Below are 15,269 nucleotides of genomic sequence, written 5' to 3' on the forward strand. Positions count from 1 at the left end.
CGTTCCTACGTTGAAGAATTACAGGAATGGAATCGAACTGCCCGGCCATTCCCGGGGTGGAAATGGGCTAAGTTTTTTCTTTCCGATGAATTGAAAGGAATGGAATTGTGGCAAGTCCTAATTCCCTGCAATGGAATTGGAATAGAATGGAGGCGCCCCTTCCGCAACACTGCTTCCTACCCACTGCAAAGTGTCGGCCATAAGTCTTCATCATCATCAGCCACACCACAAAGTGCATATAATGCCGAAGAGATGTGTAGTGGGTACCACGATTCTCCAAAGAATGAGGAAAAGTGGCATAGTAGAAACTTCACTACGTCAGAAAAATTGGGATGATTTATGACGTAGAGGGTACCTTGCATGTGTACTTGTATTAGTTGCCCCAAGAGACTCTACAACTGGCTCCACAAAGTCCGCTCTTCCAGCTTTCGCTGTGACAGTGCTGCTTGGTGCGCGCATTCTTGGAGATCCTTTTTTCAGAACAGCGGTATCGGTCATCAGAGAGTACACTCAGTGACATGCTGCTTCTGAGATCGTGCTCACTCGCTTGACACGAAGCATTGAGCCCACTAAAAAATTGTATTTGTCCTTTGATAAAATAAATACTATGACTTTGAAAGTAATACTGCTTTGTGCAAGTTGGTAGAAATTCATGGTAGAGTTGCTTCCGCTCCTCTGAGGAACGTGTTTTACCCTTGTCCCACTTTCCAAAGAGGACGGCAAGTACTACATCGCAAATCTATTGTTATTTATGATTACCTGAACTTCAGATTTTTACATTAAAAACCGTTACGAACCGTTACGGAACATTTTTTTTCGTTCCGGAACAGAAACGGAACGGAACTTTTTGCGGTGGAACGAAACTAAAACCGAAACGAAAAACATTTCGTTCCGACACCCTGACCGCAAGTCGCCTCGGTAAGAATTCTAGGCACAGTACTGCAGGAGGACGGCATAAATAATCTCAGCATAGAACGCATAGCAGCAAAAGCAGAATCCATGTCAAATGTAATCAGACGACCTGCCAATAAAAGAGGCGGACTATGAAGAAAACTTACGGCGTCTCTTCCCCGCATTTCGCATGAGCCATATCAACTATGTGGCCATAGCTCACCTCTGGAACAAAGGTAATGAAAAGAAATTAAACCTCATCATTCGTAAAGGCATCGAACAGGTACTAGGACTACTCATCCACACGAACACTAAACAAAATCACACCATATCCACGAGGTGAATGATGATGAGTGGGCGAAGCTCGGGAGGTAAATCTGGTAAAGCGTGAATCCTCCGTATGATTTGCCCACTCGATCATCATGTAAAGACGTGACAAACACGGGGGTGGTACAGGACATGCACAACATAAATATTTATTCTTCACCGTATATGTTAGTGAGATGCGGCTTCCGTTGTCCCTTCATTATAACTGCTTTGTGGTCAGTGAAGTGAAGCGACAATGGTTGTTCGACTGGGTGTAGTGTAAAGTTTGCAAAGATGAGATCGATGCAGGTTCCTCGGATAGTCGTTGGTTGTAGATTATCGAATGATATGCATCTGATAGCATATCAAGCTCCCCTGTGTTGTATAAGCGAGGTGTCGTCTATAGGGGTATTCAGACGGAGGAGAAATGGTCGGGGGGAAAAGGCGGAGCCTAGTGACGTCAGCTCGCGAGGAGAAGTTTCCACAAATGCCCCCCACTCACACGGACGGGGCGAACGGAGGGGGAGACCAGTGTTACCAGACTACTGTGGTGGCTTGTACTGCCCGTTTCACCTGCTGCTAACGCCGAAACCACCAGTGCGCTTCGAGAGTGCGGAAAGCAGCGCGAATCGAAATGGAAGTCGCCATGAAGCGTCGGTACGCCACTATGATGGCTGCTGTTTTAGAAACAGAAGATGATGACGCCTACTTCGTGTCTCGAAAGCGATCTTGCTGGGTGAAAGGGTGGATGCAGGAAAAATCCCTGGGAATTCAGCACCAGCTCTACGACTGCCTGCTGAAGCAAGACCCCGATGAATACCGAAGATTGCTTCGGATGCCGCACGACGTATTCGAGAGGGTTCTTGCTTCTGTCAGACCACACATTGAAAAAGGTGACACAAATATGCGCCTCGCGGTGAGCGCGAGGACTCGCCTGCAACTGACGCTGCGTTATTTGGCATCAGGTATGTACCGATTTTCATAGCAATATCGCATGAGCAATATCGCATGTGCATATCGCTGAGTGATGGAAACACAGGCTTTTTTTTTTACTAAACGTAAATACAACACCTTTCTGCTTTGATCGTTATCAATGTTCGCAAAGTGTCATGATGTAGTAATCGTGTAGACTGCAACGAACAAAAGTTTTCTCCGTCGTATTGCCATTCTACTGCTCGAAATCCACTGCACTTTTATTGTATGAAGTTATTGGTGCATGTTGCGACGCCACACAGTTTTGTATTCGCTTGGAATCCGCGCCTTGAAAGTACTTTAATTTTTCTGTTATTTTGTGTGTGCGTGCAAATTAATGGTCTCACGTTCTTCTCTCTCTCTCTCTCTTTCTTTTTACAGGGGAGTCCCAGTACTCATTAAGTCGGCAGTTCCGTGTTGGTCACAGTACTGTGAACACCATAATTGCCAGCACGTGTGAAGCCATATACATTGCACTAAAAAAAGAACTGATAAAGTCGCCAACGACAGAGGAGGCGTGGACGACCATAGCGCGAGGCTTTGGCGAGCGGTGGAACTTTCCTACTTGTGTGGGTGGAATTGATGGCAAGCACGTTGCCATTGTCAAGCCTGCAAAGAGCGGATCGGTCTACTTCAATTACAAGAAGACATACAGTATAATTCTCTTTGCTTTAGTTGACCACAACTGCAAGTTCTTGTATATCGATGTCGGAGCACCTGGATCTCAAGGAGATGGATCCATCTGGCAGACGACACCTCTGCAGCGTGCCATCGCAAGAAAGAAAGCCGGGCTGCCTGCTTTCATCGACGTACCTGGACAAGCCAACCTGCTGCTTCCACCTGCCATAGTTGGGGACGACGCCTTCCCGTTGTCGCCCAATCTAATGAAGCCTTTTGGTGGTACTCAGCTGTCATCGGCGCAAAAAATCTTCAACTACCGGTGATTACTGCTTTTGCTACCATATTTTGTTCTAACATCACCCAAATACCTGGTTTATGCAGCATATTTCCTTAGCTCGCGTTTCTTTTTATTTTCAGACTCTCCAGAGCGCGCCGAGTCACCGAGAACGCTTTTGGTATCCTGGCTCACAGATTCCGCTTCCTGCTGACGAGAGTCCACGCAAAGCCAGAGAGGGCTACTGCAATGGTACAGGCGGCATGCGTCTTGCACAACCTTCTACAAGGAGACAATGTTGAGGTTCCCGAGCTCAATTCAACGCCTGACCGACAGGTGTTTTTTAACTTGCAGCATGACAAATCTCGTTCGACTGCTCTTGCGGCAGCAGTCCGAGAGAGGCTTTGTGATTATTTTTGCGGAGACGGGGCCGTCTCATGGCAAGACACCTATGCTGGTGTCGACGTGACCAAGCTGAGGCACCCTACGACCTGACGTATGCGATGTTCGGGACAATTATAGACTTCCCGTAACAACCGTTTCTTGTGCTTTCACATTACTATTTTTGCCTGCATTTATATACATGTCAACTGAGCCTAACTACAGCTATTGGGCTGTGTATCTGCAACAAAATAAATCACTGTTCCCTTTTTTTTATCAACTTTCATTTTCTTTATTCTTGCTCCAAATAGCGAGTGACTACATACAGGAGTTCCGCTTGACATTTTGCCTTCTTGAGCAAGGGCATCTCATTGAGGTGGGCGTTAATTACTGCCCCAAACGAGCCGCTGGGATCTGTAGGCGGTTGCTCCAGGCATTTCGCCATTTTTTCCAGCGCCTGCGTGCGCTGTTCCAGCAGCTTCATGTGTTGAGGGTCGCTCTTTCTTTTTGTTTGTGCGGGCTGTCGTGGAATTGGGGAAGAAGCAGGGGTTGCACACGTTTCACCGCCTGGAGAAGGTGTGTCATCTGCAGGAGACAGATCTTCTGCTTCGGGCGATGTTTGACGCTCCTGGAATAAATACGTGTACCAAATTTTTCAACAACAATATATTCTCCTTTCACTCAGAGGGAATGCACTTGACCTACGCGGCTAGCTTACAAACAACTTTCAAAGCTGACAATGCTGCATTTAACGCAGCAGTCACACGTAACGAAAGTTACAGCAAATGCGGTGCTGGGATATAAAACACCAATATTAAGTTTCGCTAAACCAGGGCGCACCAGTCGCCCAAGCTTCATGTTCCGACATACTTGGTTCAACGAATACATGAAAATGAATTTTAAGAAACGGCGACGTTAACTTTTTGCCGATTCATCAATGATGCATGGTGCTCTTACCTCTCCATAATCACAACTTTGTTCTCGTCGACCTCGCTGTTCCAGTTCCTTCCCATTGTCGAGGAATCTCAGTGCGTTGAAAAATTTCCATTTCCCAACGTATACATCGTCAGCCGGTTGACCGCTTTTTGTGTGCATGATTTTCTTCTTCTCTTCTCTGAAAGAACGTCTTTTGTTCTTGAGAAAAAGTTTCAGGTTTTCTGAGGATAGGAAAATAACGAAGCGTTAGAATGAAACGAACAACGTTCAGTGCACTGCAAAAAAAAAAAAAAGAGAATAATGTTTTTCATTACAATCAGGCTAGTATATTTCTAGTATTTTGCGTCTTTTCATTTTTTTATCATAGTCTATTTAAGGTTACGTGGCGCACCGCGTAAGCTTAGTTGCCCCACCTTGGAAACACATTCGACAGAAATATGTCAGGCTTAGAGATAACTACATGTCAGTGCCTATTTTAAAATCTGTTTTCTAAATCTTTTTTTTTTCTTTTCGCTTGTGGTGTTGACGCCGCGGGGAGCATCAACCAAACAATGGAGCGGGGGCGCTCAAGAATTCTTATCCCCAGCTTCTACTCGCAAACAGAAGCGTGGGAAAAACCTCTGGGGCTATGTCTTTTGGGCCGGGAAGGAACGGCCAAGTGTGGGAAGAAGGTTTTGAGACACGTGTACTGCTGCTTTTCGCAAAATTTCTCGTCTGGATCTTTTACACAAGGAATGCAGACGCTGCGTTGCCCTTGGGTTGACTCGCCAGCACAAGCTTTTCTTTATTGCAAAGACGAACTCGCCCAAAGCCACAATCCTGGCGACATCACTGACAACAGCTTTTGTTTTTATTCTCGGCTACTAAAATTGCTCACAGCCTCTCGGACCCGTCAAATACTGATAATGAGTCGGCTGGTCGGAATTGAAATAAGTATATTTCGATGTTGGTAGGCTTTCTGTCAACGAAGAAATTATCTTATCATAAAATTTCTCTCATGAAAACGGCCAAGAACGAAAGTGATCTAGCCGATTGATATTTGACAGTGATCTGAGCGTTTCATTATTATTTCGGAACACAAGGAAACCGTAGACCGCCTCTGTCTTCACTACGCAGAATCAGACATCAACCTACTGTAAAAGTATAATGTCAGTAATGCCATGTTACCGAAAAAAAAAAGAGAGGAGTCCTCGTATTCAACGACAGTAATACAATTAAAGCATGTAATCTTGACTCAAGAAGCCCGTCCAAGAAATGTTTTTTGAATGAATATGATCTGTCCATCAGGTGGGCCCTTCTAGCAGCTTACAGAAGTGAACTAAGATACGCACTAAGTAGTGTTAATTGTGCCCATAACTTTACTCGCTATCAGAATTTTCCCTCGTTATATCACTGAAATCACGTATAAGGCGGATCATTCTGCATGAGAACTATGTAGTCTGCCGGAGCAAGCGACCCTCTAAAAACGTCTGAAAGGTAACTTCGAACATGTTATTTATAGCCTTTTAATCAATATATCACAAAACATGTGCCATATGCTCTTTCTTTTAAGTCGTCATTTCAAGGTAAACGGGCGACGTCGGGTTCAAGAGCGGGCTAAGCGACAACAGCAGCAGCAACAATGACAACAAGAAAACCGTGCGATGTCTCAATGCTTATCAAGATTAAACAAAACTAAAATCACTGACCTGTCGTATATGGGCCACACATGGGGTAGCGCTCCATCATCTGCTTGGATATCTTCTCCCACACACCATTCTTTAGGTTAGTTTTACTATAGTCGTCGGACGCGGTGTCCCACAAGCAAGGATACTCTTCCACGAGTGAAAAAAAGAAAAAAGTTGCTTCATCGTTCATTTTCGCCATCGCATTGCCGCAAGTCAAAAGCGTATTTGGAAAGGCCGCCGTGGCTACAGACTGTACACCCACCCACTGCCGCTCTCTGGAGAAGGAGCAGGAGCAAGTGCAACAATGTGGCCAAACAAGAGCCCGAAATTCCGCTATCTCCCCCGCCGCCGGGGGATTGTTTGTCCTGTCGGGGAAAACCTCCCCGTCTCCTCCGAGGAGGCGCGGGGAGGTCACGCCCACTCGCTAATCCGTGACGTCGCGGTCACGTGATACGCAACCCCCCCGTCTCCCCCGAGCATTCCTCCCCCGTCTGAATACCCCTTATGATGTTTACGTTGAAGTCTCCCGCCAGTATCGGTCAATCAATCAATCAATCAATCAATCAATCAATCAATCAATCAATCAATCAATCAATCAATCAATCAATATATCAATCAATTTATTTCCTTTCAATGGGAGGAGTACAGGACTAAAACCTCGAGAGCTTGACGAGGTCCCGACCCCGTTACAAGTTGGCAATGCAGCAGGATGGCGGACAATCATGAATGCAAAATACACTTTACAAGTTTAACATGGCGTCAAGTAATACAAAAATTATTATACAAATCACTGAAAATAGAGAGAATAGTTCATATGTATAGTCATGAAGTGGCATGAACATGAAAAGCAACAATAATAAGAATGGCCAAAATTCCGAGATATATATGATTCCGAAAAATGAATACGATGGGCGAAGCGGTTAATGCGACAGTTTTGATTAGACGAAGGACCAAAATCTTCGAGCTTTAAGAAGTTTAGTAGGGAAGGCAGCCTGTAGGACAATGATTGTTCATCAGGGGCGTAGCCAGAAATTTTTTTCGGGGGGGGTTCAACCATACTTTATGTATGTTCGTGCGTGTGTATGTATGTGTGCGTGCCTATACACGCAAGCAAAACTGAAAAATTTTGGGGGGGGTTTGAACCCCCCCAACCCCCCCCTTGGCTACGCCCCTGTTGTTCATCATAAACAGTTCTAGGGGTGGGTACAGTCCACATTTCTTTGTGCCTGTTCAGTCGAACACTCGGGTTTACGTTTAGCTTAGCAAGATTAATTATGGTATTGGTACAAAGCTTAATAAACTCCTTATAACACAACATCAGCCTGTAATTATACAAAGAGAACACTGGAAGAATTTCATATTTTGGAAAAAGAAGTTTTGTAGATGACAGATATTGTACAGCAGCAATATGTCTTATGGTTCTTTTCTGTAGTAAATACAACTTGCGCAAATTTGTCACTCCGGTAGTACACCACACTATGCTACAATACTGTAACAAAGATGATACCAGCGCATTGTTTATCATAACTTTCACCTTAGTAGGAAGAATACATCGCATACGTGCAAGGACACCAATGGCAGATGACATCTTTGAGTGCAGGCTATCAATATGTACATTCCATGTTAAGTGCTTTGAAAAATATACTCCAAGGGTACTAACTGAATCTACCATATCTAACTGCTGAGAGCCCAGAAATAAATTCATCTTATTTGTCGAAGTTTTTCCTTTAGGCATATATAAGATTACTTGCGTTTTTGAAGGGTTTATTTTTAATAAATTCGCCGAGGCCCAGAAGTCTATGTCAGACAGCGTTTTATTAGCCATTACCTCTATCTCTGTTTCCAAGCTCCCTGTAATAAAAACTGTCGTACCATCGGCGTACGATACAAATGTTGCGTTGTCTGTGCAGTGTACGATGTCATTTATGTAAATCAAAAATAAAAGTGGCCCTAAAATACTTGCTTGTGGCACACCAACAACGACCAGCTTCCTTGGAGATATTTCATTGTTGGCATCTACGAATTGTGTCCTGTTTGAAAGATAAGATGAATGGTTTGTTCTTGTATGTGGCTTCATAATCTCGTAGCACGGTGTCAATGTACTTCATGATGTTTCCTTTGGATAGATTGGGTGCCAGATACATTGTCATCAGGACGATTCCGTTGGAGAGCTTCACAGCGGCATGCTCACCATTGTGCCTCTGGCTGGTGAGCGATAAGTCGAGATCTTCCGCCTTTTCGGGCAGCTTGACATAAATCCCGACACCGCCCGCCAGACGCTCTACTTCTTCGGTGCAGACGATTGGATCGAATCCATTGATGAACGGCTTTCTTGCGTTCCACGTCTCGGTAAAGCAGAGTACGTCCGCTGTGGGTAGTATGGGATCTCTCTCGATGTCATCTGCGTGGGCACTGAGAGATCGAACGTTGAGCAGAACACGGGTAAACTCGGTCGAAGAGTCAACGTCTTCTCGCAAGGCTCGAAGATACCGCTGCGTCAGCGTCGGCAATCTGTGTTGCTCGAGACGTTGAAACTCGTTGAGCATGCCCTTGTCTTCGCTGCTGTCCTTGTGATGGAAGCGATGGTTTCCTTTGAGTTGGTATGGTATAGGTTGTTAACGTTGGTGCAGCGGCTGAGAACAACGTACACCGGCCTCTGCGGTTGCGTTTTGTTGTACTGGTAAACGACGGACGAGTAGGTTCCGCCTTGCGATTTGTGCACGGTTATTGCACTGGCTTGAACGAACGGAAACTGCCTTCGCTTGCACGCAGCGCCCGTCTTGCGATCCAAGGTTAGCGTGGTAGCGCGTGGTTCGATGGCGATCCACGTTGCGTCGATGTCGTGGCCGCTCTGTTTAACTTCGTTCACCATTCGTTTCAAGCGAAGGCTAGCGAGCTATCCCGTCGCGGCCACGTCATCGAACTGCAACCAAAGGCGTTTCGGGAACTCGCCGCCGTCTACTGCGCTCTCGCACAACTCGCACAACCGCCCCGTTGACAAGTCCGTCTATGACATCGATGTTGGTGGTGATAATGTACGGCTTGTTAGGGACGATGAGAATCTCTCTGGGTAGGTTGGCAAATTCCGTGTCAGACATTCGCTCAACCTTGGCTGCCGCCTTCTGCAGAGCGTCTTGAGACGTGCAACCGAGGAACGTGTCTTGAGCTAGCAAGCGAACAGCTTCTCCTTCTCCTTGCTGGGTGGCAACGAATGTGTTGAACTTGTTCACCTCGTCGTTGGAGTAGAAGATTCGTACGCGGAGGGTGCACGAAGTAACGCTTCTCCAAAAGTCACAAATCTGCTCTCCAGTAGTCGTAACTCTTCCTCCGCGCGCGGTGTTCCGTCTCCGATATGGTCTCCACCTGGACGAGCGGAAAGTAGTCGAGGTAGTGCCACTTTATAGTAGATCCAAACAGCCCGCTGCTTACTTCGGGACACCTTTTGTAGACCTCGTTGGCTCTGACAGGCGGCAATTGACGCAGCTCGCCGCATATGATCACGTCGAAGCCTTCGAACGGTTCGTATCGAGCCTTTGAGTGATTTGTCTGAGACGAAAGTCGACTGCATTGAGGTTATCCGACGACAGCATGCTCACTTCGTCTATGATGACGCACTTTAAATGACGGAAGGCCACGCGAAACGTGTTGAGCTCGCTGTCGCTTAACCCCCTCCAACGTCCTTGGTCTCGCTGCGAGAGAGCTTCAACGCCGAGTGCACAGTGGTTCCTCCTACTGCCACCGCTGCCATTCCGGTGCTTGCGCAGATGACGAATGAGTTGTAGGGACCGGCGGCGGTGCTCGTTGCAGCGGTTGTAAACGTCCATTACCAGCTTGAGGACAAACGTTTACCGCATCCAGCCAGTCCCGTCAAGAAGACGCGCAACGGAGGTGCACCGACCGTCGTTCGTCTATGGACGATTTCTCGTAGCAACTCGTATTGCTCGGCATTTGTCATGCGCATGAGGTTGGTGTATTCTTCTACGTCCATGACGCCCTGGCAATTGCGCAAGGCCGCACACGGACTGGTGTCTTTGAAGAGGCGCACCAAGACTTCACTCGGGATGAGGTCGGCATCTCCGCGGTGGTGGACGAGGACTGCAGCAGCAAGATGATCATCTTATCTGGCAGCTTCTTCTGCTTCTCGTTGTTGGTGGTGTTGCTCAATCAATTCAGCCACGATATCGTCGTCGTTGGCTGTGTCGCAGCGATTTTTTGTCTTTGTATAGTTGCACGTACATATTGTTTTCCAGGACGTCCACGGCCTCGCTTCGGAACGGCACGTAGAGGACGACCTGCTCTCGCATGTAGTCGTCCAGGCTGCTGTTGACGGAGTAATGGCGGTAGCTGATGACCACGGGGTGGTCGCGAAGGGCGTATGTGCCACCGTTTCCACGCCTGTACTTGCTCGCAAAGTCCGCAAGACAGACGTCGTCCATCTCGCGCGGCCTGGCCTCGTACTTCTGGATGATGTTGGGCTTCCGAACGTCCGTGGACGACGCGCTGAGCTTGGCCAGCTCATCATTCGTCTTGCGCAATGACCTGCGTTCCTCGCGGTAGCAAGTGGGAACGTAGACGACGTCCCGGCTCTTTTCAGACATTTCTTGCCTGAGGAGGAACCAGGCAGCCTCTTGCACCGACATCTCCACTCCCTTGAGCATGGTGACGCCGAGCATGCGTATCACGGTAGCGTAGTCCATGTCGGGTTTCTCCTCGAGGATCTGTACGACCGCCTTGTGAAGGTTTTACATACCACGGTTAGCCTTGTTCACGTAGTCCACGACGTATGCGGCGCACGCCTAGTAGCCCAGGAGCACTGGCAGGTCCATGTTGGAGTTGAGCACGTTGGCGATCCACGGATTGAACGCGTTCACGAATTTTTGCGCAGGGGTCCTACGATGAAGCACACAAGGACGCGCAAACCCCGCCTTTAAGGTGTCCATGTACTCCTTGTGGGAGCGGACTTTATAGGCGCCCAGGAACTCTACCAATGAGTCTAACTCTCCCCTCTCGAGCGCGTCGAGCATTTCTTCGTAGTGCTTTCGCAGTTGCTTTCTCTGCTTCATCTTCGGTGGGAGGGATGGGCACGAAAATCTTGGTTTCATTACTGGGCATGAAGGGAGCGCCGAACCTGCACTTTGTTCGTCCCTGCTTGTAGCACGTGTGGGTGTGCGCGTGAATCTGCGTACGCGTTCGCCTCAGTAGATCGGTGTCCAAGGTGAGCAAGGATTCGACCATCTGCAAGGTCCGTGGCATGTCGGAGGAGCACAACTCTTCTTCAGGCGCGTTGTCCAGCCAGCGGATGGTGTGGATGTGGGTGCTGCCGCGCCGCTGGAACTCGACTCGCTTAAAGAAGTCGACGACAACGTAGGGCCGGAACGGAGATCACCGCTTGTGCCTGAGTACGTTTAGGATGACGTGGAAGATGCGGTGAGTGTATATGGCGCACGTTACGGGATCGTTATTGACGAGTCTCACGCGCTGCATACAGTCGAGCTCTTCCAATACCCGAGCCACACCTTCGGGTCTCACTCGCAGCCGTTGCAGAGTTTCGAGGAGCCTGTCCCAGTGTACTTCCGCGGCAGAAAGCGTCAGGAACGCGTGCGGTTTGCCCAGCTGGCGAATCATCGCAAAGAGTTCCTTGCGGTGGTCTTGCCAGTATTGCACCGTGTTGGGGACGCCCCGCATGAACGCGAGGTCGCGGGTGAGCACTTCATTCATGAACTCGCGCCCGCCGCTCTCCAAATGCTGCCGCGTGAACGAGCTGGTGACGCGATTCGTTCAGAAGGTCATCCTGTTGTCAGATACGTTCTGTCGCATCACCTTCATGGCCATGCAGAAAACGTGCTCGGGGCACACTCCGCGGTGGTCGGTCCGGCGGACCTCGCTGCTCGCCTTGGTGAACGGCGTCGGTAGGGGTCCGGTGATTTGACGAGGTACGCCCAAGTATATCTGTGGGAAGGAGAGCTTTTCGGCGTACTCGTCAAAGAGCAGCGAGATGGGCGCTTGACCTTCGCCGGGTGCCACGTGGAGACTGTGCGTGCCTTTCATTAACCCTCGTTCAGCAGCAGCCGTCGCCGCAGCGCCGCCGCAGCCGGCGCCATCGTCGAACACCATCGTACGACTCATGGCGTTGAGACCGGTGACAGTTTGCAACGGGTCTTTGAGGTCCGTTACCTATGGCGTCGGCTCAATTTCGTCGTCATCGCACTGCACGTCATCGTCAAACTGCACGAGGCGACTCCAATTGACCTTGATCTTTAGGTATTACTAAAGCGGAGAACGTTCTAGCGCGTTTCGTTTCTTGATGAGTCCCTCCTTGCACGATGGTTTGTTCACGAGCCGCCGCTTGAGGTGCACATCGAAGGCCGCGTCGTCGGGGATGTTTCGTAGCAGGCACTGCAACGTGTTTTGCACGTTTATGGGTACGTTCAACACTTGGCCCTTGATGCCGTGTTGGCCGCTGCCATGCGTCAAACGCCTGATGCTCATAAAGGGCAAGCGAGGAGCGATCAGGCGTTCTTCCAACGGGTTGAGCTCGGGCATGTGATCCGGTTTGGGCGGGTAGCGGTAGCCATACGTCACGCTCATCGCCGGGGCTTTGCCCGTCACCAAAGAGCCTTTGCAAGTAGGGCACACTGTGTACTCACTGTGATCTTCTTGACTGGTGGCGGCATACTCCCGCTGTAGAACGGCGATGGCGTTGGCGCGGGATTGCTCGTTTCCGATGCTGGAAATGGTGGTCAAATTGTTGCCGAGCCACAAGCGGTCGCAAACCATGCAGCTGTGGCCGATACTGCGATCTAGAAAGTCGCGCTTAAAGTACGCATCGGTGCCACCAACCTCAGGTAGCGACCGCTTGAGGCGCTTGACTGCAGCATCCCTCGACCGCACCGCCTCGGGATCCGCTTGCCGGCGCTTTCGTGCCGCCGCCGCTTCGCGGGCTCTCACCTCCGGGTCCGCTTGTCTTTGTGCGTGTTTCGCCACCGTTGCGCAAGCCCTCACCGCTTCTGGATTGGTGGCTTGTTGTTGTTGACAGCGAGCCCGTGCCGCTTCAGCTTCTCGAGCTCTCACCTACAGGTCTTGACGACGAGCCTGCGCTGCAGCCGCTTTGGGAGCCCTCCGCTCTGCCACGTTGTCTTCTTCGTTCATATTTTTATTATTATCGAAGCACGCAGACTGACGACTGTCGAAAGAGAGCGAAAGCGCGCCGAGAGCGAACGCGGTTTACAGTTGTGGCCCTCTAGCGGTCTCCTATCCAACGAGAGTGGCGCTGAGCCGTGCTCCCAATTAGGGTTGCAGAAGTTGCGCCTTTTGCTTTACTGAACCTTTCCTCCTCCTCCTCGAACGAGAGAGCGCGTCGGTGTGGAGCGAGCGCCGCAGAGCCATCTAGTGGCCGCTCCGAGTACTAGCGGCTGGCTACGACGGGACAAAGGACAAGCCTCGACCTTAAGAAGCTTCGCCCCTAAAACTCATGGCCTTGGGCATTCACAACACATTCAGTGAAATCGCCGAAGCTCAAAATGTAGCTCAACTAGCCAGACTATCATCCACAGAGGCAGGCAGACAACTCTTAGCTCACCTGAACATCACCTCCCTTTTCTCCAACCGACGAGAACGCACCCTGCCACACTCGATCAGGGACCGCATTCTAGTACCTCCACTCCCACGTAACATGCACCCGGATTACAACCAGGGTCGTCGTAAAGCACGCGCCGCCGCTCTACTAAAGACCGCAGCCGCTATGCCCGACTCGGTCGCCTTTGTAGACGCAGCAAAATACCCCAACTAAAAGCAGTATGTAACAGCTGTAACTTCGCTACTAGGAGAACTCCTCACAGTACTTAAGCTCCGAAACTCTGACCTTGACCGCACAGAACAGGTAGCAATCGCATTAGCAATGGCGAACACAACGCTCACTACAATTTACACCAATTCCCGAACCGCGGTCCAGGCTTTCCGTGTGGGCTTGGTCTGTAAAGAAGCAGCCAGCGTGCTCTCACGTGCCGCGTGCAATGACACCAAGCACTTATTTTGGTTCCCGGGCCACATGGACTCCGACGCCCATCCCCTCGTCCCAAACGCCAACGAGCTTTCCACTCCAAGGCGCGAGACCTTACTCGCCGCGTCAGGAGAGAGCGCGGCCCACGGCCCAAGGGCGAGAAATGGCTCCGGAACCAACCCCAGACCTATAATGAAATCTGTCAGCACTATAGTCTCGAACGGCGAAAGCTTCCGTTACCTCAACCTCGACTAAAACGACCACAATTGCTATCCTTCCGTCTCCTACAGACAGAACCCAACTAAGGCCGGTATGCCACCGATGCGGCGTACTGCGATGTGACTTACTACACATGCTGTCGCAGTGCCCCGAGTTGCGCGCGAACGACGGGTCTCCAACCACAGAAAAGGACTGGGACACACTCTTCACAAGCCCCCACGAGGACGACCAACTTCGGGCCGTCCAGAGGGCTCACGACCTGGCCGTCGAGTTTCAATTCCCGATCCCGTCGTGCGCGCGGCCCGCAGACGAGGCCCCGTAGGGGGCCATCGCCTCCTCAGGACCAAATAAAGTTATTTAGGTTAGATCTATGAATACCCGCGTAGTGTACACTTGCTGTACTGAATATATATCGTGTGTTAAAATAATTTCATACCACAGCATTTTATAAAATTTACAAGAAAAAATAACGATTATCAGAAACGAGTCCCTTTGGTGCACATTCAGATGCAACTTACACAACGTGGTGCTCCAATTAAAAATCAGTTGATAGCTTATTTGAAAGAAAATGAACAGTTACTCTTATTAGGCAAGTGTTATCATTACAGTTTTTGTTGTATGGAAGAAAATAATTTTTGAATTTCCCCATTGACGGCAATGGGAGACTTCAATGAGGAAGTTGCCTCATGACCGAATGGGAAGACTGCCGTCAATGGGGAACTTAGAAATTTATTTTGTTCCCTAAAACAAAATTGAAATTATAAAACTTGCCGTATACGAATAACTGTTTACTTGCTTTCCATTAAGGTATAAAGCTGATTTTAAATTGGAGCACCACGTGGTGTAAATTGCGTCTCAATGTGGACCAAAATAACGATTTTTGGAAATCCGTGTTTTTTTCTTGTAAAGTGTATCAGCGGTCTAAAAATATTTTTTGCGCAAAATATACCTTGAGTAGATTGAGAACAGTAAGTATAACGTACGCAGATGTTCATACGTCGCG

At 49.1% G+C, this 15,269-nt stretch overlaps 2 protein-coding genes across 2 annotated transcripts; one reads left to right on the plus strand and one right to left on the minus strand.

Moving 5' to 3' along the window:
• The first annotated feature begins 1,831 nt into the window (after positions 1 to 1,831).
• LOC125758295 (putative nuclease HARBI1) lies at positions 1,832 to 3,559 on the plus strand. The gene is made up of 3 exons (XM_049415329.1): positions 1,832 to 2,162; positions 2,551 to 3,109; positions 3,208 to 3,559. The coding sequence occupies exons 1-3, from the start codon at positions 1,832 to 1,834 to the stop codon at positions 3,557 to 3,559; spliced, it is 1,242 nt and encodes a 413-aa protein (XP_049271286.1).
• An 8,663-nt stretch (positions 3,560 to 12,222) lies between these two features.
• On the minus strand, positions 12,223 to 13,695 carry LOC125758296 (uncharacterized). Its single transcript, XM_049415331.1, is given in 2 exon segments — positions 12,223 to 13,012; positions 13,628 to 13,695. Coding segments are annotated over 2 exon segments (858 nt in total).
• Between the last annotated feature and the right edge of the window lie 1,574 nt (positions 13,696 to 15,269).

The sequence above is a fragment of the Rhipicephalus sanguineus genome, chromosome 4 (assembly GCF_013339695.2).
Source record: "Rhipicephalus sanguineus isolate Rsan-2018 chromosome 4, BIME_Rsan_1.4, whole genome shotgun sequence".
Classification (NCBI taxonomy): domain Eukaryota; kingdom Metazoa; phylum Arthropoda; class Arachnida; order Ixodida; family Ixodidae; genus Rhipicephalus; species Rhipicephalus sanguineus.

Bases quoted from the DNA above. Each gene is read 5' to 3' on its own strand.
- LOC125758295 (XM_049415329.1), top strand. From the start codon at position 1,832: ATGGAAGTCGCCATGAAGCGTCGGTACGCCACTATGATGGCTGCTGTT. The intron at 2,163-2,550 runs GTATGTACCGAT...TTCTTTTTACAG, and splicing joins GCTGCGTTATTTGGCATCAG to GGGAGTCCCAGTACTCATTA. The intron at 3,110-3,207 runs GTGATTACTGCT...TTTTATTTTCAG, and splicing joins CAAAAAATCTTCAACTACCG to ACTCTCCAGAGCGCGCCGAG.